Source organism: Hyalella azteca, unplaced genomic scaffold (genome assembly GCF_000764305.2).
Source record: "Hyalella azteca isolate HAZT.00-mixed unplaced genomic scaffold, Hazt_2.0.2 contig4402, whole genome shotgun sequence".
Taxonomy (NCBI): domain Eukaryota; kingdom Metazoa; phylum Arthropoda; class Malacostraca; order Amphipoda; family Hyalellidae; genus Hyalella; species Hyalella azteca.
This window is the reverse complement of record NW_025934619.1, coordinates 30,872-54,954: the sequence shown is the minus strand read 5'-3', so window position 1 is coordinate 54,954 and position 24,083 is coordinate 30,872. Positions and strand designations below refer to the sequence as shown.

Here is a 24,083-nt window from a genome sequence, read left to right as displayed (position 1 = left end):
TTCTTCTCTTTCTCGGATATTATGCCACCAAATAATTGGATTTTGTTATTTCCCTTTGGGAAGAACGAAATCATCTGCTCCGGTCAGAAGGAAACCGCAAAGGTCGCCCAATGCAGGGGTACATTGGGCGTCATTCTTTGTCTTTTGTGACGAGTCTTTTGTTAAGCACGTACCAGGTGGAGGCTACATACATTGCATACATCGTAACAAACAATATATCCTGACCAAACACATCCATACTGTGCACCACAACAAATCCAGCCTATAAATTACAGCATCCATCGCAACATAACATCAATCCATACATCCCAACACATTCATCACATCTACCGCAACATAACTTCAATCCAATTCATTCCAGCACATTCATCACATCTATCAGGACACAACGTCTACATCACACTAAATATATCAATCGTAGTCGAAACCGTTGAAAGTTCAAGTTTTCTGCCCTGACATGGCCGATGGACCGCGGTCAAAACTGTTAAGACGGTGATATACACAATTATGGACAGAAGGATCATTTGTGCTTCTTTATCTCTGTTGAATTATTATAATATAATTTACTATTTAAAGCCATGAATTAGTTGCCTTTCATATGGAGGATCAGCGTGGCGTCCACTAGCTTAACTATGAAGCCAGAGTGTGAGCAGTACATATTAAGTTGATCTGGCAGGGCATATAAGCTGGAGCAAATGTGAAGAAAGGTTTCAAGCCCCAGACCTCATTATACATCAGCCTCAGGTCACTTTTCTACACATCAATAATTTTTTCACCCTCCTAAGGAATGCAGGACTTTTGTCCGAGAACTAAATATTTCCTTTATGATCGATTCGTGATGCATATGCTAAGGAAGTCCCCACAATTCATGGCAAGAGTTTCAAAATGCATTGGCTGAGCATCCCTTCGTGGCTGAGCATCCCTTCCTCATGGGGATATCGAAGGTTACTTTCGTGGCTGAGCATCCCTTCGATATCCCCATGATCATTTTGTTGAACCGTCACAAAGTAGAACAGTTTTTCAAGGAAAGTTCTTTTAAAACGGCACAGAAATGTGCTGATAAGCCCCAATGACTACAACCGGGATCCACAATTTCATGTTTATGAGTTTGTGACAAATTTTACGAGAAAATTTTCGGGAAAACTGAGAACTTTATGCATCTGCCACGTCATCTATCACAACTTCTTTGCCTTACATTCCTTAATTCTCAATTTATGAGAGGCAAACATTTTGCTCCAATCAAACTAGAACACCAAAAATAAACAAACAAAATGTTCATGGCATTTTATGGGGTTCTAGAACACGAGGCAACATCTATCGCATTATTATAAAACATTTAATTTACAGGAAACATTCAAAGATATTACCCAGCAGCATTTCAATTGATGATGCGCGAAATATATAATCCCACGATTAATTTGCGTTATGATTGTGCCCTACTTAATTATACATACATAATTGCACGGGAATTTTTAATTGTGCTAAAGTCTAATTTAAAAAATATACATATATGTTGATATAATAAATGGCCAACTGCAAATAAAAAAAAGAAGTACTTGACTTTTATTAATTGATACCATTCTCCTGAGAATTCAAAGAAATCAGAACTGGGGTTCCATGAATTTTCCACCATAGAGAAACATATGAGAAATCTTGAAAACATGAGTCACTTTAAGGAGAATTACTATCGTTCCATTTGAATAGCCAAAGATAACTGAACTTCCTCATTAACAAATATAGCAATTCGTTTTTATTTTCCAGACCGTTGGAGTGGATTTTACGAGTTTAGCAAGTACTGAGTATTGATAACAAGTAGGAAAGCAATCTCCGAGTTATCTCGTCAGTTGTTAATATATGAGAACGCAATTTACGAATTATCTCGTTATTTGCCTTTATAAACAAGAACGCAATCAACGCCTTATCTTCATACTTTCTTTTCCTCGGTTTACGCATTCTTTCAGATGTCGGCCGCAAACAAGGCTCGGAATTTCTATCAGTAAATAATGAGATCATCTGCGCCGGTCAGAAGGATCCCTGAGTGTAACACGAGAAGCCGGATCATTAGGTGACCTTTATCTTTTGTGACGATCTCTTTGTTAAGCACGTACCTGGTGGGGTATAAAATGGGCACCCGCGGCGAGAAGGCAGTCAGTTTGTTCCAGTGCTGCACAACGACAACGTGCTCATAGTAAATGCTGCTCTTTCATCGTTAACGCTTGCCCGGTGTGTTAGTTTAGAACACGCATCAGTTTCGTTAGTTTAAAGCTGAAATTTAAAGCAAGTCAAAATAATCGCTGCAATAATTCGATTACTAAATATTTCTTCAACATAGAAGAAGCTCTTCCTCCTAGTGTTCCTTTGGCTGCTACCTTTTACCGTTACCGACATGGCAAACAGACATGATGTTCACTCCCTAATTTCATCCACTGAAGGTGAACAAACTCTGGTTTGGAACTCAGACAACTTGGAGCATAATTTTTCTGATTGGGAAATGGAAATACTGAACGACATTTGTTCCCTCCACTTGAGAGCGCTGCAGCAGCCATCGCATTTACTTTTTGAAGAACTCGTGCTTGTTCTAACTCCTATTTTTCTTGACTCTGCAGTCTGGGCAGATCTTAATGTTAAAGAAGATATGACACCTACAACTGTAGACATTCTATTCTCTGAAATTATAAGCATCATCGACTGTATTTCTCCTACCAAATACGGACAACACAACAACGTCGACTTTGTCGACTACTTCAACAGGATGGAGGCCTCCGTTCGAGGGATGGTCTGTGAAATTGAAGACTCCATATCCCTGAAGCGAACAGGCCTAAATCGTGAATCTAGACTCAGTGAAATTATCCGGAGTCTTTTCTCGATGTACGATAACGTCGTCAAGGCTGGAGTCATCCTCGGCAACACTCACCACGAACTGTGGTCCCCGCTTCTGGACAAACGCTCCCTGCAGGATATACTCCCACAATCTGAAGAAGACAAAGCTTGTCCCGTGTGTTTGGATATCAACATTACAGAAGAAGAGAATTTCGTCATGTTTTCCAGCTGCAAGCATCTCTTCTGCCACTCATGCATAGTGCGGTGGATGGAAAACAAGTGAGTATACGCACGCTCTCGTATAATTCGATATGCTTTACAGGTTTTTGTTATAAATATTATTAGTGTTTGTCAGTCATATCCTGGAAGCCTATTCTACGGAGAATGATTTTGTTCTACTCGTATGTACTTTTGATGATATTATTTGAAAATATATTTCAAAAATCTTTGGTAATTTAATCAATACTTTGAAGTCCTTTTTTTTAAATCAGTCATTATTTGAAACGTACTACATGGTTATCACACTAGGAACATCATAAATCTAGCCTTAGGTTAAGAAGAACTATTTTCCAGGGTTAATTTCCCTACGGTTTCAAAACATTGACACAACGAAGCTAAAATATTGCGTTCTTTTTTACGTGCAGTTCGTCTTGCCCNAATCAATGGGTATCGAAAATCAAGAATAATATCCGTATAATATGATGTGACGTCAGTAAAACTTGATGACCAGCACGCGCTGCAAGAGGGAGATGGTGCGAGTACCAGCTACCTGTGATAAAACTTGATGACCAGCGCGCGTTGCAAGCCCCCGCAGCCGGGGAAGATGGTGCAGCATCAGCTACCTGCGCTGAATCAATGGGTATCGAAAATCAAGAATAATATCCGTATAATATGATGTGACGTCAGTAATATTGTATTCAAATGACAGACAAATTTCGTACAATATTTATGTATATAATGTAAGCTTTCAAAATAAAAGATCTACTTTTAATTTTTCGTTTTAAATCCATGTCTTTTCACCATATAGTTTGCATGACAAGTAAATCACAGTCAACATATAAATAAACTCACTATCATAGTCAATTTTGTTAGTACCGTATGTAACAAGTACAAATTATTACATTTTCGAATTGTAGAAAATTTATGTTCATTAATTTTGTTGGAAAAAAGAAGAAAATAAGTACATGCAGGTGTTACCAGCTCCTACAATGTGATGGTCAATTCGTTAAGTAAACTCTTAGGATTTTGGGCGAATCACGATTAAAATTTTTTTGTGAAATTTTCCAGTCGTGTTTAGCATTGAGTTGTGATCGCTTTGTCAATCAATCGCCTGAATGATCCCGCGCACAATATTGATTTTAAATAAGATGAGAGGATTTTAATTAAAATGAGATGATTTTAAATAAGATGAGAGGATTTTAAATAAGATGAGATGATTATAATTAAAATGAGATGACTTTGAATAAGATGAGATGATTTTAATTAAAATGAGATGATTTTGAATAAGATGAGATGATTTTAATTAAAATGAGATGATTTTGAATAAGATGAGAGGATTTTAATTAAAATGAGATGATTTTAAATAAAATGAGATGATTTTAAATAAGATGAGAGGATTTTAAATAAGATGAGATGATTTTAAATAAGATGAGATGATTTTAAATAAGATGAGAGGATTTTAAATAAGATGAGATGATTTTAAATAAGATGAGATGATTTTAANCATTCTTTTCTGTCTCTTATACACATCTAGATGTGTATAAGAGACTGATACAACGTTACGTTATATTCGCACACAAAAACGTCTCAATATACAACGTTACGTTATATTCCCTCACAAAAACGTCTCAAGATACAACTTTACGTTATATTTCCTTACAAAAAACGTCACAAGATGCAACGTTACGTTATATTCCCTCATAAAAACGTCACAAGATGCAACGTTACGTTATATTCCAGCACAATAACGTCACAAGATACAACGTTACGCTATATTCCTTCAAAAATACGTTACGAGGCCGCACTATCGTTCAAAATATATTTTTTTTATATAACATGTAAATAGATGGATATACAAAGCTCCGTTTCGGTTTAGGTTGGATGAGTGATTTTCAATTAGGAAATTATTGTGAAGTCAACGATAATTATTCCATATAATCCTTGAGAAATGCCTGTTCAAAAACTAAAACAGAAAATCTTTAGCCCGCTTCAGGTAACAAGTGGATTAGAAAAGTCTCATGGTCTATAGGCCTACATAGGCCTGAGCTCTTCAATGGCGGTGCCTGACCACAAGAAGTTATCATGATGTATACAAGACGTGACGAAACCTCGCTGTTTATCACAGGTCTGGTCCGATAACGGAAAAAATGGAAGTAGCGATCTTCTTTTTTTTTTTTAGCTGATCAATCGCTCGACTTGTCTCGTTTGAGGCCTAAAAATAAATTAAATTCATTCGAATCAGGCTTTGAAGAAGTTTTTTCACTCACAGCTTATTCGGTGAGAGGGGCGAGTGACAGCGAATGTCGATTTTAAAAGCTAAACTAAACCTGCTCTGATGCGTCCATTTGATGAATTAAAATAAAGAGAACACGTATACGCGACAAGAAATTAGTTAAACCATCAGTTGTTTCTTCAATTTTGTTCGCCAAACTAACATAATTATTAATAAATAAATAATATTATTATTATATTATACTAACAATGTAATGTAAATTATCAAATGGGGTACAAATTACCTAGAGCTGTCAGTCTTACGCGTTCCCGCCGAGCCAGCCTTCGGGCAGTAATGATGTCAAGAGTGAGAAGTTCTACGTATTCCGCAATAAACGATGAATGACTTAATACTACGATTATGTGGTATGGATTGAACAAATGCTTTCAAGAACAGACTAGATAAAGCTATGGAAAAATATATGTTCAGACTTGAAATGCCTAGCACCATATCGAACCCGGTACTGGAAGTCTAGTAGCTATTTCAAACTATCGTCAGTCTTGAAAAGATCCGGTCAAATGACACTATTTTAGATCTTCTGTGAACAAGTCACGAAAAGTTCAAGAATCGGCGACAGGCCACATCAGGCCATGTTATGTTATGTTATGTTATGTTATGTTATGTTATGTTATGTTATGTTATGTTATGTTATGTTATGTTATGTTATGTTATGTTATGTTATGTTAGGATAGACGATTATAAGTGGAAATGTATCGATGATACGTGAATCTTCAAAAAAAATTAAATAAATTAAACAAAAATTTTTAGCCATACTTTTTTGGTATTTTGCGTGAACATGTGAAGCCAATTGGATGTAAGAAACGTCAACTTTTGTCTTGTGGCAAGTTTTCTACCATTGGCGTCTGTATCTAGTTGACTACCAATTGTATATGTGAGAATTTGCCTACGAATTGTGTCTGTTTTAAGTTGTCTGTTATAGAAACATTTTGAGTGTTAGAGAGGAATGAGAGGAGTAAAGACACCAGAAACCGTTAAGTTTAAAAGGTTTAGGTATAGAATAGAAGTGTCGGCGTTGAAGAAATAGGCCCATAGGCCCATGGTCGTTCTGTCAGCCGGTTTCTTATCAATTATTAAGTAAGATGCTGGATTATTTACTCTTTTTCTCATCATAAGAAATACTGCAAAAAGTCAAATCAAGATATCAATTCTATACCAGGAAGGGAGGGCAATGTGCTCATTTTTAAGTTTATCATGGAATATCACCGTTTTTTAAACGTATAGAAAATTTCGATGGCTAACAATAATAAATTAGGAAAGAAAATAATTTAAAGCAACTCTATTCTGTTGATGGCGCGTTAGTGGACTACTTCGTTAATTTGTTTTGATATTATGCACACACAATAGCATCTGTTGATTCATACTTTCTCTAGATACATTGCGCTTTAAAACTAAAAATTCAAATAAGCACACATTCAGAAATACTTCATACATAACGAATGTACCAATGCAAAATCCGTCAAAGAACTTTGGTTTATTTGTAATTCTTTTGATTGATATTGGAATAATTTTACAGATAACGGATTCCTCTACCGATATCAATACTACCGATATCAATATATTGATATCGGTAGATAATCATTATCTACCGATATCAATATAATGATAAGGAATTGAGAAATACTGATGCAAATATATAAATTTTCCATGTCTTAGCCATCAAATAAATCGCCATGCTTCCTTATCAGAGTGAGCAGATTGCGCGAGACAAGACCCCATGGTTACAGAGCAGAGTTCAACTCACTGACCTTGTATCCACAAATAGAACGGAGATGATAATAACTAAATATAACTACTATGATCGGGGGATCACAGTAAAAATTGAAGACTAATGTTGAAAACATTAAACTACGTATTTTTTTCTTTTTCCTCCGATCATAAGCGACATAGGAGATTGACGTAATTATAACCGCATCAATAATTTGAAAATAATTTTCTTGTCGTTCATTATCTTCCTATTGACGAAATTACATAAGCCTATGTCTTATAACTAAAAAGATACTCGTGAATAAGTTTTTTTGAATGCACAAAGCGAATCAATAAAAATGTGCACTGCGTTTTGCGCGGACACAAGCCTAGACCTTGACAAACTGGTTCTCTATGGGAAATTTTCCACCTGAATTTTCAACATCTGCTGCAAATTTCCCACGCACTTTCCGACTATAAATGAGAAAACCAGACGAGTCCTTCCACTTTGGCAGCAATAAACCAGGCAAGATGATTGGGGCGTCAGGAATTCTAAAATTGAGTATTTCTTTCATTTTGGCCGCGCTTGTTGCCGGTCGGAATACGGCGCTCCGAGATGGCATACAGACGAGAGAGTGGCCATGCCCAGTGGACGCGGATATTGCCCCTTGCGTTTGTACTACCGATGATGATTTCAATCTTTTCATGGAATGTTCTCTGGTCAAGACGTCAGGTGAATTGACCACAATTTTTACGGCTGACTTTCCCTTCGTTAATTTTGTTTCATTGACGATTGACCACGCAGGATGCACTGACTGCAACCTCAACACCCTTCCAGCTGATGTCTTTGGAGGTGTTGGCTTCCAAACCATCACAATCACTGGAACAAATCTTCAGACCGTCGAAGAACAAGCGTTCAGCGCCTCCCACGAAACATTAAAGAATCTGAGGCTAAGTTCAAATAAAATAAGTGCCTTCCCTTTTGAATCATTGGGAGACTTCAAAGTTCTCACGCAACTTCGCCTTAACGGTAATAAATTCAACGCCGACACCCCAATCCCTGGCATCGTCTCTGCTACACTTACGGAGCTGAATCTGTCTACCAATGACGAACTCGTCATTACTCCCGACCTCGTCACAAACTGTCCAGAGATTCGCATAGTGTCTCTCAGAAACGGAAAGATTCCAAGCGTGCCCCTCTTCGATACAAGTCCCATAAGCATGTTCAACGGACTAACCAACGTCCATACCATCGACTTCGCTGGCAACGCCATCACGGAAATACAGACAAACTCCATTGTTTCTGAAACTGATACGCTCACCAAAGTGGACTTCTCCCACAATGACATCAGCATTGTGCATCCGACTTTTGTTACAGGTTCGTTTCATCAACTTCAAGGTTTAAAGTTATTCTGAGTCAAAATAGTAAAATTTCATGAATATACTCGTATCTTAACGTAGTTTACATGGATTAAGTCTCTTCATTAATGGCAATGCTCCTATTCCTCATTGTTCTCCATATAGTTTCACAAAACTTGAATCTTTGGAGAATTTAAATTATTAGATTATATCTAACTTATAATCACTGAATCATATGGTGTGAACGTCACCAAGTGCCACTTCATTTTGTTGTCTTATGCCCTGTGTAATGCAATTAATAATTAATTATACATTCAGGCTCAAAATTAATATGAAGTTCTTAACTCTCAGGGTTCTCGTCTGCTACCGGCAACACGCTCCTCATGGCAGACAACAAAATCAGTTTCCTGGACGAGAAAGTCTGGGCTGCGATTTTTGAAGAACTTCCAGTAGAAAATTCCGTTGACCTTTCGCGTAAGTAACTTTCTTCTAATCAGAACTTGAGCTTCTACCAGAATTTATGAATTTCGCGCCAATAATGTTTTAATCTTTCAATGGGTTTTCAAATCAAACTTGGTCATTTCAAGAACATTAAAAGACTCGTAGCGCAAGTTCCTTTACATGTGCGGATATATGTATCTCAAAACAATTACGCACGTTAAAACAAATCCAAAATAGAAGTTTCTTCCTACTTACCTAATACATTAAAATGAATGCACATTTCCAGAGAACCCAATCCTGTGTGGCTGTGAGATCGCGTGGCTGGTGAACAGCTCCTCGAAAAAGTCCCTCACGGAAACGACGCTGTGTGAAGACGGCGTCCAGGTCGTCAAAAACCTTCCACCGGCCGCTTTTGTCGACTGCTAATGAATTCACAATGTTTTGATGTATTGCTGGAATAATATTCATTGTTAATTACATGCGAAATTTTATATCGGTCCAACTCAATAGCTTTGTAAGAAATGAGGTTGTCTTTCAATACATACCTTGCTTCAAAGCAGGATTGAAATTTTGTTTTATTGTTCCCCACGGTTTAAATATGGAAAAATATACCAAATATGGAATTGAATGTTTGTATAAAATTTGAATGGATTTCCAACTTACGCAATAACCGAGAAGTGAGTAATCAATACTCTAGAGTAGTATTTATCAAAGGTTCAATAGTGTCATTAATATACGTACACATCACACACACAGTGTTTACTGTCGAATGACTACGAAATGAGAGCTATTAAGATGCGTCGGTCATAGAACCGTTATACTCGTGAAAAAAATTTTACGATACCTACTATTGAAATGTCGCAAAATAAATAAATGCATGAATAAATCGTTTTTGTTTTTATTGACTTTCTTCTGCTTCTCATATTTTATTTCGTTCATTTCATATTTTTTAGACGAAACGACTACCGCAATAGAATACTTGAAAACGTAAAAGTTGATACCGTTTGAAGTGCTCATGCTAAGGATATTTTACTTTTGATTACGGTAGTAAAAAATATAAATTCGTTCTTTCGATGCATTCATCATTCGCGCTTTATATGAGGAGAAAAAAAAATTGTGTTTTATTGCAACAATGGCAGTTGAAACAAGATAAATGAGTCAAGCAATCATAAAATATTTAATGACTATGAGTAAGCTATTTAGCTAGACGGCCTTCACGCCTATGACGAATTCAATAAGGAAGATCAAAGTTGTTATTCAGTGTCCAATTTCCCAATTGTGATAGAAAATTAATTTATTTGAGCAAGCTCAGTTCAACACAGCTTCTACGTTGAAAAATCAGAGTGGCAACAATAAAATATCACAGAGAAATTAACCATCAGAAAAAATTATTCCCTTCCATCTTGTTCAAGTAGACGCATTCAGACAGAACAAGTGTTATCTCTCAAGAACCATGTGAGGTTGTTTCTGTAAAACATTATCTACAACAATCGTCGCTGACTTGTTTGATGCGTTGCCCAGGGAAACCAGCATCTGCTGCCCTCCAAGGCCAACTAAGAACCGGCAATAATGTTCTCAAAGTAAGGAAACATTTTTATAAAAGCCTCTTTCTTGTGTGGAGCATTTGCCATGATGAGGGCATCAGTGGTGTGGCGCCTGAGTGTTGTTTGCATCTCAATTCACTTTGTGTTTGGTCGACAATTATTGGTTACAAGCGATGGAGCTCAAACTAAAGAATGGCCGTGCCCCGTTGATGCAGACATCATGCCTTGCGTCTGCACCTTCGATCAAGATTTCAACCTCTTCATGGACTGTTCTGATGCCACGAATATTCAGGAGTTGAATAAAGCTTTCACGGCAGATTTTCCTTTCCTCGAATTTAAATCGTTGACGATCGATCATACTTCATGTGAATCTTGTTCCCTGACAACCTTGCTTGCCGATACATTCGGGAGTGTGAGCTTTGAACATGTAACAATTACAGGAACTAAAATAGAGGTTGTTGAAGAAAATGCATTAAGTGCTTCACATGACTTGTTGAGAGTTTTGGACTTTCATGCCAACCAAATTTACTCCTTCCCATTTGAGTCTTTGGGAGATTTTACAGCCCTTACATCTCTCAATCTCGCGAACAATCACTTCAATGCAGACCATCCAATTCCTGAAATCATCTCTCCGACGTTGAGTACCTTACGATTGTCATCTCAGGACAAGCTTGATATTTCTCCTGGACTTGTCACAAACTGCCCTCTTATTCAAAAATTGTACTTGAGGAATAGCAAGATCCCTGAAGTTCCTCTTTTTGATTTGTTTCCCATAAGCATGTTTTCAGGACTGCAAGACATTGCAGTCTTGGACTTCGGAGTCAACGCCATTACCGAGATTGAGTCTTTTTCCATCGTGTCTGACGCGAAGACTTTCATCAATGTAGATTTATCTCACAACGACATCAGTATTCTGCACCCTTACTTCATTACAGGTTCGTATTAGAATTAAAAAAGTCTTCAGAGGTACGATAGTTTCTTATTTTGCATTTACTTTTAATCTCACAATGCCGACTCGACTCAAATCTACCAATTGAATTAAGGCTATAATGGGCGGATATATACTGGATGTTCTTAAATTAAAAGTTTGAGAAAAATAGCCATTATGCGCTTAAAATTGATTCTGTTCAGCTGTGTTTTTTCAAGAGAAACTTGCAAGCTAGAACGTTTTCTGGGCCTATTTCTAGAGAAAATTTACTTATGAACAATTTACCCTAACAGGCTTCTCTAGTGATGTCACCTCAACCTTGAACATGTCACACAACTCAATTGCTCGCATGGATCAAGAAATCTGGGAGAACGTTTTCGCTGAACTTCCTCAAGAGAACTCCATCGATTTATCCGGTAAGTTTAACACACAATTACTACCATCGCATACATATAGGTAAGAAAGAAGTGCACGTATGAAACAATGAATGATAATAAATTTCACGTAATTTTACAATATTCCGTTTATAAAAATTTCTGCTCTGTAGTGATGTAATTTAATTTTATTGTGAACAGATTGATTTAGTTAAGATTACATTATTTTAAAATCACAACACGTACGATCGAGAGATAAAAAATTTTACCTCTAGAATGTAGATCACGTAAGCGCATTCCTCTGTATTTTCTTGTATTTCTCGCATTTGTATTATATAATGATGTAATACATTACATTACAACATCATTTTCATTAAATAGATGAGTAATGGCGACATTTTTATTGACTGTCTGGCGCCGTTCACTGCATATTGTTATGGTAACCTTATTCGATTAATCATAACCCCCGATCGCTATTAAGCTGAAAGGTTTGTTCTATGCCCCACCATTTAGCCCCATCTATTCAGTTAAAGTTATCTATTTCTTCTTTATATAAAGTGCATTAGTTTCAAGATATTTACCGGCGTTATAACCAACCTCATTACAGTTAATCCAATCCTGTGTGGCTGTGAGATTGCGTGGCTGGTCAACAGCCCCGCCTCACGGCGGTCACAGTCCAAAAAATTCCGAAAATAAAGTAACCAAGTTGAGTGCGCCACTTGAACCTGAAGAGAGCAGGATTCATACCCATGTCTTCTTTATATAAAGTGCATTAGTTTCAATATATTTACTGGAGTTATAACCAACTCCATTACAGTTAATCCAATCCTGTGTGGCTGTGAGATCGCGTGGCTGGTGAACAGCCCCGTTACTATCGGCCAGCATGAGAGCTCGTGAGAAACCACCTTGTGCTCCAAGCAAAGAGGTTAAACAAACAATCAGGGAGAGAGCGCTTCATTGCACCCATCGTCGCTGTGGGAACAACTCAGCATCGTCAAGATGGATAGCAGTAAATGGAAATTTTTGTTGCTTTTTCTTCACTGTGTCTCAGTCTTCAGAAACGCTAATGGCAACACAGAGACCAAGAATTATCCTTGCCCGCTAGATACAGAATTCTTGCCATGCGTGTGCACAGAAACCACTGATATGCTTCTCAATGCTGACTGTTCCGCTGTCAAAAACCATGATGAACTGGCACTGGCTTTTAAGAGGGCTCAATTTCCCTTTTATAAATTCAACAAACTAACTATTGATCACAGTGGATGCTCTAGTTGCTCCTTACAAACTTTAACCCCAGAAATTTTCAGTCCAATCAGTTTTGTGGACGTGGAGATACATGGCACTAAAATAACTACTGTCGAAGACGATGCATTCACTAAGTCCGAAGAAACCTTGATAAGTTTGGATCTAAGTTCAAACAAAATCAATTCATTTGGATTTGAAGTGCTTGCTTCTTTCAAGGTTCTTGAAACACTGAATTTGCAATCTAATGCACTTGATCTTGACGAATCAACAGAGATTCCACAGCTCACCTCGGCATCTTTGAAGCACTTCTATTTGTCCAACAATCCCAAGATTCTTTTCGACAAACTAATGGTTAGCCAAATTCCTACTCTAGTTTCCCTGCATATGAGCAACGTAAGTCTCATCGATATCCCTCTGATCACCGAAGATAGCGTCAGCATGTTCGACGGTCTCTCGCAATTGAAATCTTTGGACTTTTCTTCTAATAGTTTAACGGAACTACAAAGTGAAGTGATCGACACCGGCACTATGTCAGTTTTGGAAACTGTGGATTTTTCAAACAACCAAATAACTACAGTACATAGGCTCTTCATCAACCGTAAGTATTTATATTCAACATCCCCACGATTGCGGAAAAATGGCACATAATGAAAACTTGAAATATTTTTGGTCAAATAACATACGGACCTTCTCTTATTGTAGCTAACATTCTTTTTCGATTGATATGGAATTTGTGTTACGGATATAGAATTTGTGTTGCAGAGATTATGAAAGTCGCCAAGCCGACGTTTATTTAAAATGCAACCAAGTTTAATCTTTCGTTCAAACCGCAACGCGCATTGCTTATATTGGTGCTTGTCTTATTGGTGCTCAAAGAAATCGCTAGCCTACTGAATTTCTTCAGTGGCTGTTAAATTTCCATCAAAGTTACTTGAGGGAAAAATGAAAACAGAGTTCATTTAAAACATTTTTGTCTAACTCATCATTTGCAATTAAAATAGCGGCAAATTTTTGGAATTATAAATTAGCAACACCAACCTTGAGAAATGAACTGCATGATTATATTCATAATGTTTCTATACCGCAGAGGTTGTTGCGAATGGTAAACTGGATCTGCGACACAATCTACTCGACTGTCTTGAAGAAGACGTCTGGAAGCCCACTTTCTCGGCACTTGGAGACGGATCCATCGACCTGACTTGTAATTTAAATTAAGTTTTTACGAATTGAATAGTTCAGCTCAATCATTAATCACTCTTCACCTACACTAATTAGTGAAATATCCCATTAACATGCAGATTGAACGAATACCGGGAAAATAAAAAGATCTCAAAATGAACATATTGCATATTTCAAATTTTAATAAATAATTCTTTGAAACCATTATTTTGTGCCAGATAACCCGCTGCTGTGTGGCTGCGAAGTAGCCTGGATTGTCAGAGATGCAGAATATGTCGCTAAACTAGCGCCCACGACGACCTGTTTGGACGGCGTCACGCTTTTCGTTGATCTAAAGCCAGAAATGTACGCAGACTGCCCACCGTACCATCTGTGCAATGCACAGCGCGAATAACTGAAAAACACATTATCATTTGAACTGAAGTTTTCCTTAACCTTTGCAACGTGATTTCAACCTATAGGTTATGAATTAGTTCTTCTTAATACGAAAAGCTGAGCAGATGAATTAGTCCAACTCTGCACAAAAAGCTGAGCAGATGAAATAGTCCAACTCTGCACAAAGTGCTGAGCAGGCGAATTAGGCCAACTCTGCACAAACACTGAGAAGGTAAATTGGTCCAATTCTGCACAAACGCTGACCAGGCGAATTAGTCTGACTCCACGTAAAGAGCGGAGCAGATGAATTAGGCCAACTTTGCACAAAGAGTTGGCCTAATTGGCACCGCTAAGAAAATTGGCATGTGAATCAGTCCAACTCTACACATAGAGCGGAGCAAATTAATTAGTCCAACTCTGCACAAAGAGCTGGTCATATCATGCACTCCCCACAAAGCTAAAAAATATAACTCAGTACTCACTGCAGTGAGTGACAGAGAGCGCATTTTTTCGTCGACGAAAACTTGAGGTCACGGACAGACGGACAGACAGACAGACAGACAGACGGACGGACGGACATGGCGAGCACAATAGTGCATTTTTTCCATAAATGAGAAAATGCGCTAAAAATACATTCTCTATTGAAAAATCCTTGTACGAATTTATCAAATGAAATGCTTGCTGATTGATAATCCCTCCATTTATTAATAATTAATCAAATTTTAATTTTTGTGCCAGTACCTTCCCCCCAGTTTCGCAATGCCTCACTATTTTCCCATTAATTATAAATTTTCTGGCCTAGGTATTATCCTTAAAGCTAAGTATCGTGATTATCCCCTAGATATTTACGACAACAGGCTTCAAACATACTAAAAATTGTCCAAACCAACTTTGACAAATACATAACAGGCAATGGGCCTATTTCTTCAGTGCCGACATTTCTATTCTATTCCATAAAGGACAGTTACTACTAACTTCTATTATCGTCGACAGCGAACACAATCTAGCGTTTAATCCTTGTCTAAATTGCACTCATCAGACATTCGTGTGACACGGATAAGGCTTTCTTTCGAAGAATCCTACCAATTCGTGTCGCCAATCACCACCACATCACATAAAAACGTGATTGATTGAGGCCTTATAGTAAGAATTGACACAGCTAAGAAAACAATTTTATTTGTTTATTGCCTTTTTCTACTAGCTTTGACGTTTTTGTCTCTGCCTGCTACCAGGTTACACGTTAATGATGGTTGTGGAACCATAAGGTCATCAGCTCAAGGCTCGACACAACTCTAATATATGGCGTGTTCTAATCAAATGAGATATAAATACCGCACATTGACCTATACTTTAGCCGCGTGCGAGGTTAAATCTAAGGGAAAAGGTCAATCCGTTCAGCCATGGAACCCAAGTTACGAGTTGGCCATCACTCCCGCTGGCACCATAGACTAGGATCTGATTTTCCCCCTTGAACTTCTTGCTCTATGAAATTTTTAAATTCATTTTCCCGCCGGAGATATTCGTTCAAATTAATTATAATAATTCTCGCTCGATTGGTCATTACGTCCTCGAGACATTGGATAACAACCGGTATTTCATCAAAACTCGTATATAACATGAACTTAGTTTTAATCCTGCTAATTGGGAGCATTCGCGTGACTGGTAAGGAAACTTATTCGTATAACTAGCACTCAGATGCCAAAACTCAAATCCTCTTAATAAATTTTTATAATTATCAAAAAACGTATACTGTACTTGGAATACTGAGACAACTAATCCATGGTTGGACTGAACGCAAATCGTGAAAATGTATCATGGATACCGAAAAGTAAGCATCGTTTTGAAACCTGCCAGCTACAACCAGACGGTGCAAAGAGCGAAGACCGCCAACCCGTAGTAAGGTAGGCTCGGTCGGGCCTGCTAGCTCGGGGTATAAGAAGAATGTTCCGCTCTCTCTTGCGTCATTCTCTGTCGAACTTCCGCTACGCTAGTGCATACGATACGATATATTTTCTTGTGAAGCGATCTCTTGACGTCCTAATTTGCTAACATGAAGGTGAGTTCATTTTCCGAGCGTGACGTCACGTATGTTTCTATTTCTGATGTTGAGATAGATGAGCGTGCGCTTTGTGAAGAAGAGCAGGAGTTCATAACAACCAGGCAATATAGCTCTCTGTCAATTTTGATGATTTGTTCTTAGAAATCCTGTAGCATTTTGATAACATGTCCGTTAGATTTTTTAAGGTATGACATATCTCTTATGCATCGCTTATTTAATCAAATAAAAAACCGTAATCAAATTACGAGTATGAGTGGTTTAGTTAACATAACTCAAACAATCCTCAATCTTAAATAAATGTAATATAATCTACTTCCTCGTAACACAGGCCATCTTATTATATTGTAATGTGGACCCCGGAATGCAGAGTACAGTAAATGAATCCGTGGGAAAATTTAGAAATATTAATGTTAAGAACAATAGCAACCAAATATTGGTTTTATAAGGCCACTTGAAGGACAAGATAATAGAATGGTAACACGGGAAGTGAAAAACACGTGAACCATGGCCCAGCAGCGCTACGGCTCCCTTTGATCATCGATGTATTTCGTTATGGTAATTGTCTCAGACGAATATATGTAACGCGATGTTCGTCATGTTACTTATTGCAACACCTGTTATTTCCCGGCTATCTTGAGCCTTCTGTGAACTGAATAATCTGTTGTCCTGTTTTGATGATGAGATATGCATGTAAAATGATGTAACTAAAGCTTACCCACTACCCAGAGAAATACGTTTTATATTAGCGATAAGTAATCTTGCTGCTTCATTCGTGGGAAGTCTAAAGTTTAGGAAGGAAAGAAACGCGTTTGTTACAAGGTTCGAGGTTGGTCTGTTTCAACTCCTGACATCCCAATTCATTCTTAAAATAGAATTGTTTTACTAACAATGCTTATTATTTCTTACAACTTATGTCTAACTTATTATTAATGATTATTTTGTAAATTTGTTGTTAGTAAATAACTCAACATAAAAATTCCACTTTTTAACGAGCCATCATTATTATTTATCATCAAATGAGTATTAAACTATCTCTGATTAAACTAGTTATCTACTGACTCAGGTGATAACTAGTTGATCGTCGACGTTAAAAATAATGACCCTTCAAATAGAAACAGGCAAGAAAATTGCGATTTTGAGAATGAACCATTAAATAAATGAATGTCCAATACGAAATAAGTTGCGTTTTCTAGATTAATTTTGAATTGCCTGTTTACATTAGCTTCATCCACAGGGCTTCTGCAATTTATATAGTATTATGCGTCGATGTGTGCTGAAAGTCGACGCCATCTTCACATTTCACAGACGCACGCCTATATAACGCTGAGAATGACACAATTTATTGGCCACGAAAAGCCTACAATTGTGAACTGGGTTATGAAAGTGGGCTGCGAAGGCATGACGACTGCGATTACGTTGGTCTTCATGACAAGAGAGCAATTGTGCCGTTTGTGGTTGCCTGGAGACTACGTTCACTTTCATGCGGGTTGACGCGCGAACAAGTGAAGGTCGAGCTACGGTCTAGTTAGTTAGTGCCATAGGGTGAGTGCGAAACCCGAATTTCGGTATCGGTGAACCCGATAGTTCATTCCTGAACAACTGCAAGCTTTAGTTTACTACTTCTGTTTTTTTTTTCATTTATTTATGAGAAGATTCCCGTTCTCCTCAAACATTACTATGGGAAGTGATATGTCCACTGTATTATTTGGAATAATTTTAGACAATATTATCTGAGGAAAAATTACAATGAAAAGCTTGTTACTTGAAAAAAATTGCCCAAGCCTAGCGCTCATGTCACCATTTCACCAACATCTCAACTTCTTTCACCATAGATTATTAGAAGAAAAAAACTGGCATTGTCGACCGAAGAAGAGCTAAGCTTCATTAAATCGTACTAAAAGGTCCTGCAAGGCAAAGGGCACGAGCTGTGTTCAGCTGTCACCACTTTCCAATCATCGATTATAATCACCTGAATTAAATATGAAGGTTAGGAGCTTACCTCAGCAAGATTCATCCAAAATAATTGCGATAACGCCAAATGATCGGCCACCGCCTTCAATCTTTTGTTTCTGTCTTAAAAATTTGGTCAATAAAAAACTCCGAACTAAAGATCATAATAGGGTTTACGATCAAGATAGCCATTATCTCATATCCATCAACATGTTCACGAAATTGATTTTTCTATTACGAATTTGAGCCGCGTTTAATTTCTAAGAAGCTCTAAATGTCTTAAATTTCGTCGCATGTAATCGATTTTTTCTATTAATAGCTATTGACCTGTTGATTTACGATGACGAAATTACTGCTCTGCCTCACCACCTTTGAACTTCCCAATCAATTGACACACTTGACGATCGGGGCCTTTGGCATTTGATTTTATCCTGAGTGTTAAATGTCAGCGCCTCAATTGTGAACGCTCACCATTGATATCAGAAGGCTTCAAGGAGGTTTTTGTGTGGCCTTTTTATGCAGATTAGGTTGCCTTGATTAGTTAGGTTTGGTTAAACAATGCTAACTTTCATCGAGCGATGCACGACTCAGCGCAACGAATGCAGCAGTTCATGCTCATGCGGTCTAGGAAATAAGGCACAAATCATTTAAGCAAAATTCAATAATATACGATAGGAATAGGCGGAAAATATTCTCGTATAGAACTAAATGAATGTACTGCCCTTTAAAAAATATCAAAATTATTATACCTGATGTTGCTTCATTTATATCATTAATGATACATGCTGGAGATAAACGACATTTTGTTCAATTATTCTACGAATTGAAAGGTGTAAAATGTTTGAATTGATGAAAGATGCGTATTTTGAATGTATTTCTCATTCGAACACTCTCATATTCACATAAACTTCGCTCACGTGAAGAACTAGAAATGAATTACGAGTCTAAATACTCAGCAAAGCTGATATCTCTTCCTTAAATGGGGCAGCCAACCGTGCAGCATTTCCACCACTAGAGCCATGCAAGGAAAAGATTGCGTAGTTCCCAGGCGCTTAAAAGAGATGACCTCAAGAGAGACTGAAGCTTCGGGAGAATGTATCAATGTAAGATATTGCGGCTCCAAGTGTGTGCAATTTTGCATTAGTATCAATAGTGTAACTCGCAGCGATATTTTGCTTACTGAAGAGATATGTTAGATAATTTAGTCTATTCTGTTCAACTAACGAGGCCTGGAAATTTATCAAAGATAATTTACCAATTGTCATGGAATGCGAATCTGAAAATTTTCTTACAGAAATGTATTTGCTTCGAACGTCACTCCTCCTTTAGTGTCCACCTTTATAAAAGATCATAAAAGAAATATAGTGTCATGCAAAATCAACTGAACGTAACCGTTATTTGTCTATGCATAAATAAACTTGATTGGCACGCAAATTTCGGATGCATTAACCGTCGTCAATGATATTCATAGCTTCATGCTTATAACTGAAGTTGCCGTCAAGAGGAAATTGAACAGTATATTTCTCCGTAAAAAAGACATTGTTGTAGGACGCCCTTTATAACATCAATGCAGCTTCTATTTGAAACTTGTAAGAATTATTACATGCCAGCTGAGGTGGTCAGTGTACCATTGTTTTTTTAGTTCAAATTTCTACCTCGGTCCAACCGTTAAAACGCAACGCACATTTATAATAATAATATAATGTTTATAATAAATTACTAAAAGGAGCATGAAAAAATAGATGGTGGAAATCCGATTGAAAGCTTCAAAATTCTTTGAACATATCACGCAATTCTCCAACATAACTTTCACATATGCATCGCAACTTTCTTTAAAAAGTTCTTTAAGGCAAATTTGCTCATTTATCTCGTCTGTGTCGCTACTATCGACGAATCCCTGCTGTGAAAGTCTGGCCACTTCTGCGGAAACTCGTGCATAAAGCGAGGCTCGTCTCAAGATTTTGTCCGGGGGTACGCGTCGAACTGAGATTTTTTATTCATTTTTAAATTTATTGTTTATTTTTCTTTGTTCTTCATTGCTCTTAGACATAATTCATCGGCCACTAAACCCCTTGTAGCCTTGAAATTTTGTCGATATAATATTTATTGAAGAACAATTTCTGCATAATTTAGCGTAACGAGTTGATTGCATCGCTAAGAGGTTAGCATAAATGTCGTAATCTATCATTCAAATTGGCGCAAACTTTTTTGTTTGAAAAATGAGGGCCCAAAACTAACTAATTATGAATGTTCAAAAAGCGTTTCGACGAGCTTGTTTTTATCGTATTCGTTAATTTTTTGAAGGCTTGGATTGTTCTGAAGGTGTTATCCGAAGACGAACGAATGAACCAAGTCAGAAACAAATATCAAACTAGCTAACTTAAAGCTATTAATCGAAATAACTCGCATTTATTCATTCTCGCATGCTTAACACGATTCAAATATCGTGACTATTGGCAGCATACATTCTTTTTCCTTAAACTGATCACGAATGCAATTGCAATTTCCCGTTTATGTATAGCTCACAAAACACGACCAAATTAAAACCTTATCAACAAATATTTATTCGTGAGTCCTCAAGTCCATACGGGAGAAAATAGCTGCGTTTGCATTATGGCCTCACCATACACTGCGCCATCCATTTATAGAAACTATTTGTATTACAATCAATTTAACTGATATCGACGGAAACTCCGATGATATCAATTAAATGGTGGAACCACCAATGAATTCGCCCCAGTTTTGCTATCCAGACCAGAATCGTGAACATTTGACAGCACAGCGGAGTTGATCACATTAAAATTTTTTCTTTGAAATTCCTACCAACGTAGCGTCGACGCAGGGCTCAATATTTGCCTATAGTATACTGAAGGGAATGTTGCACCATGCAGTTTTGAGGGTCAACCTCCATGCCGCCGCAGCGCCGCCCAACGACCGAGGACTTCACTTCACTTCACTTTCACTGGCGGGCGGTTGGCACAGCACGTTTGAGTGAGCACGATGCCTGCCTAAGTACGGCTGCCGCGCATGATGTAATGCCGAACTTTGTTTATTGCGGTCTAGGAGGACTACTAGGCCCTTGGGCTGATCTCGATACGCTATTTTGGTGACCCCCTTTCAGGCACACCCAACTAACAAATACGGAATTTATAAATCACACAATCTATTAGTGGGAGTTAATACGCACCCAATTGACAAATATTGGGCTTAACACGCATCTAAATGAAAAATGCTCATTTTATGACGCTGACAGTAAAGTGTTACGCTTAGAGCGCACGCGACAGTTTAGTGTTGCAATTAAATTAATTGCAGTTATGGCAATATTTGGAAAAAACAAACCGCTAATATCACGTTTACTGACGTTTGTTCGAGCGTCGTTTGTTCATGTACATCGCTGAAGACATCACATTTAAAAAAACCGTGCAAAAATTACAGTTAAATTGTGACAAACAATCTTCCTATAATGATATGCCTTACTGTGCGGAATATGTATCACTTTGTCTGGCCATTTAGCCTGGACCTGCAGAAAGGTAAAATTACTCAACTGCACAAATTAATAAGTGACTTTTTATAAGTCCGCTCTCCTCATTACCAGCCGCGTTTAACTAAACTTATCCATATTATTGTACGTCTTTATTTTCATAGCATCGACTCAATGACCAAAGGTATAATTATTCCTCAATTTGATGAGCGTTTTTCTAAGTCTTTATATCACTGCTTCGCCATTAACGCAATGATATGCTATCATCAGGTGACCGTGTTCCTTGCCGTGCTGGTCGGTGTCGCCGTAGCTGCCAAGCTGCCACCGCTCGAAGAAGAAGAAATAACTGAGGTAAGTGGCTTCTGTGTCACTGATTGATGAATGCCTTACACTCACGTTAATATATGCCTCAAAATCACGTTACTGCATGTCTCAAACTTTAATGCATGGCTCAAACTCACGTTAATGCATGCCTCAAATTCACGTCACTGCATGCTTCAAACTCACATTAATGCATGCCTCAAACTCACGTTAATGCATGCCTCAAACTCACGTTAATGCATGCCTCAAACTCACGTTAATGCATGCCTCAAACTCACGTTAATGCATGCCTCAAACTCANATCGCATTTGTATTCAGGAAGAATTAGTTTAATCATCGCATTTGTTTTTAGGAAGAATTAGTTTAATCATCGCATTTGTTTTTAGGAAGAATTAGTTTAATCATGACATTTGTTCACACAGGACTAGGGTAATTTATTAGGTACCGTTCTGAAAACAGAAGATTTCGGAATGGGAAACGGAAGATTTCTTTTCGAAAAGCAACGAAAAGCAAGAAATTATATTAGAATAAAGCCATGATTTAGTGCATTCAAGACTTTTGTATCTACTTTCCCTGATGCAGTAATGAATTTAAAAATCTGTCAATTATAAATTGCATCAGATAGAACTCATAGAAGAAAGTTCGAGTAAATTTCTATGTCCATCTACGTAAGGAATCCTACTGCACTGCGTCGAGTAATCAGATTATTAACGCGTATGCAGTAAATACTCCAACTTTTTGCCCATTCTTGAAGCTCAAACCTCGGCCAAGAAATGATTTACAAATGTAGTATCAGCTCCTGCTGCACGACACCACAATCACACAATATGATTTTTATTTTTTTTACAAAAATTAGAGTTCAAAATAATTTATCAGCTCTGGCGACCCGGCATCACAATCACACACTATGATTTTATTTTTTACAAAAAAATTAGAGTTCGAAACTTGATAACCTAAAAGTTTTGAGTAATAAATATTTCAGTATTGATAGGATCCACCTTAATTTCGTATGTACCCTACAGGCCACGGTCTCAAAAGAGCCTTCAGGAATCGACGTAGTCATTCCCGAGCCTTACGTGGACCCGAAGCAGCTGAGGCGAGTCATCCAGTAACTTTCTTCAGGGTCTCAGACGTCACGTCTCATCTGTAGAATTTTCAAGACATTAACATCGCCAAGTTCACTCGGGAGCTGTCTTACATAATTGAACATTTGTTGATAAGGAAATTGTTGTAGTTTAACCATGGATAAAATATTGCGTTCGGTTTATTTATAACAACAGTTCAGGCTAATTAATGAGCTAAAATATTAGGAAAACTAAGAAGTGAAAGTCTTTGAAGTGAAATATGATGAAAAATAAGAAGTGAAAGTCTATATTACCCAACGAAATGACAAGCTCAGGAGTCCACTTGATGAAGTTATTGTCATGAAAACAAAGTAGTTTGTTTCTGTCATCTCATATGCATTGATATGAAGCGATTTAGGCTAAGGTTCCGTGAATCTTGATTGTACTTTAACACGCCTGACATATACAAGCTCGACCTAGCCCATTCCTTCACAACCATTTCATTTTCCTCAACGTTACTTGTCGATGTTACATATATGAGGTAATTTTATTTCATGATATGAAATCGCAAATTTTCAGTACTTCAACTCTTCCTCACAATGTACCATTTGTAATGTTTTAACCAATCATGCGATATGAGTGGAAGCAACATTATGCATGTTAAACTTGATTTCGTTTCCAGACTCAGTTTGCGACAAAATTTTTAGCGGCCCCGCCGTGAAACTAACAACAAATAAATACATTTTAC

General features: G+C 37.5%; 3 protein-coding genes across 3 annotated transcripts; all 3 read left to right on the top strand.

Annotated features, from left to right (window-relative positions):
• Positions 1-2,265: 2,265 nt before the first annotated feature.
• Positions 2,266-3,522, top strand: LOC125177719. The gene is made up of 2 exons (XM_047880001.1): positions 2,266-3,099; positions 3,465-3,522. The coding sequence occupies exons 1-2, from the start codon at positions 2,387-2,389 to the stop codon at positions 3,520-3,522; spliced, it is 771 nt and encodes a 256-aa protein (XP_047735957.1). The 5' UTR covers positions 2,266-2,386.
• A 3,961-nt stretch (positions 3,523-7,483) lies between these two features.
• Positions 7,484-9,377, top strand: LOC108664836 (oplophorus-luciferin 2-monooxygenase non-catalytic subunit). Its single transcript, XM_018151530.2, has 3 exons — positions 7,484-8,393; positions 8,726-8,848; positions 9,102-9,377. The coding sequence occupies exons 1-3, from the start codon at positions 7,496-7,498 to the stop codon at positions 9,239-9,241; spliced, it is 1,161 nt and encodes a 386-aa protein (XP_018007019.2). The 5' UTR covers positions 7,484-7,495; the 3' UTR covers positions 9,242-9,377.
• A 1,041-nt stretch (positions 9,378-10,418) lies between these two features.
• Positions 10,419-14,503, top strand: LOC108664835. Its single transcript, XM_018151528.2, has 6 exons — positions 10,419-11,294; positions 11,581-11,703; positions 12,479-12,554; positions 12,600-13,504; positions 13,994-14,104; positions 14,301-14,503. Exons 1-6 carry the CDS (start codon positions 10,445-10,447, stop codon positions 14,477-14,479), a joined length of 2,244 nt encoding a protein of 747 aa, XP_018007017.2. The 5' UTR covers positions 10,419-10,444; the 3' UTR covers positions 14,480-14,503.
• The last annotated feature ends 9,580 nt before the right edge of the window (positions 14,504-24,083 follow it).

Bases quoted from the DNA above. Each gene is read 5' to 3' on its own strand.
- LOC108664836 (XM_018151530.2), top strand. From the start codon at position 7,496: ATGAGAAAACCAGACGAGTCCTTCCACTTTGGCAGCAATAAACCAGGC. The intron at 8,394-8,725 runs GTTCGTTTCATC...CTTAACTCTCAG, and splicing joins GCATCCGACTTTTGTTACAG to GGTTCTCGTCTGCTACCGGC. The intron at 8,849-9,101 runs GTAAGTAACTTT...GCACATTTCCAG, and splicing joins AAATTCCGTTGACCTTTCGC to AGAACCCAATCCTGTGTGGC.
- LOC108664835 (XM_018151528.2), top strand. From the start codon at position 10,445: ATGATGAGGGCATCAGTGGTGTGGCGCCTGAGTGTTGTTTGCATCTCA. The intron at 11,295-11,580 runs GTTCGTATTAGA...TTACCCTAACAG, and splicing joins GCACCCTTACTTCATTACAG to GCTTCTCTAGTGATGTCACC. The intron at 11,704-12,478 runs GTAAGTTTAACA...ACTCCATTACAG, and splicing joins GAACTCCATCGATTTATCCG to TTAATCCAATCCTGTGTGGC.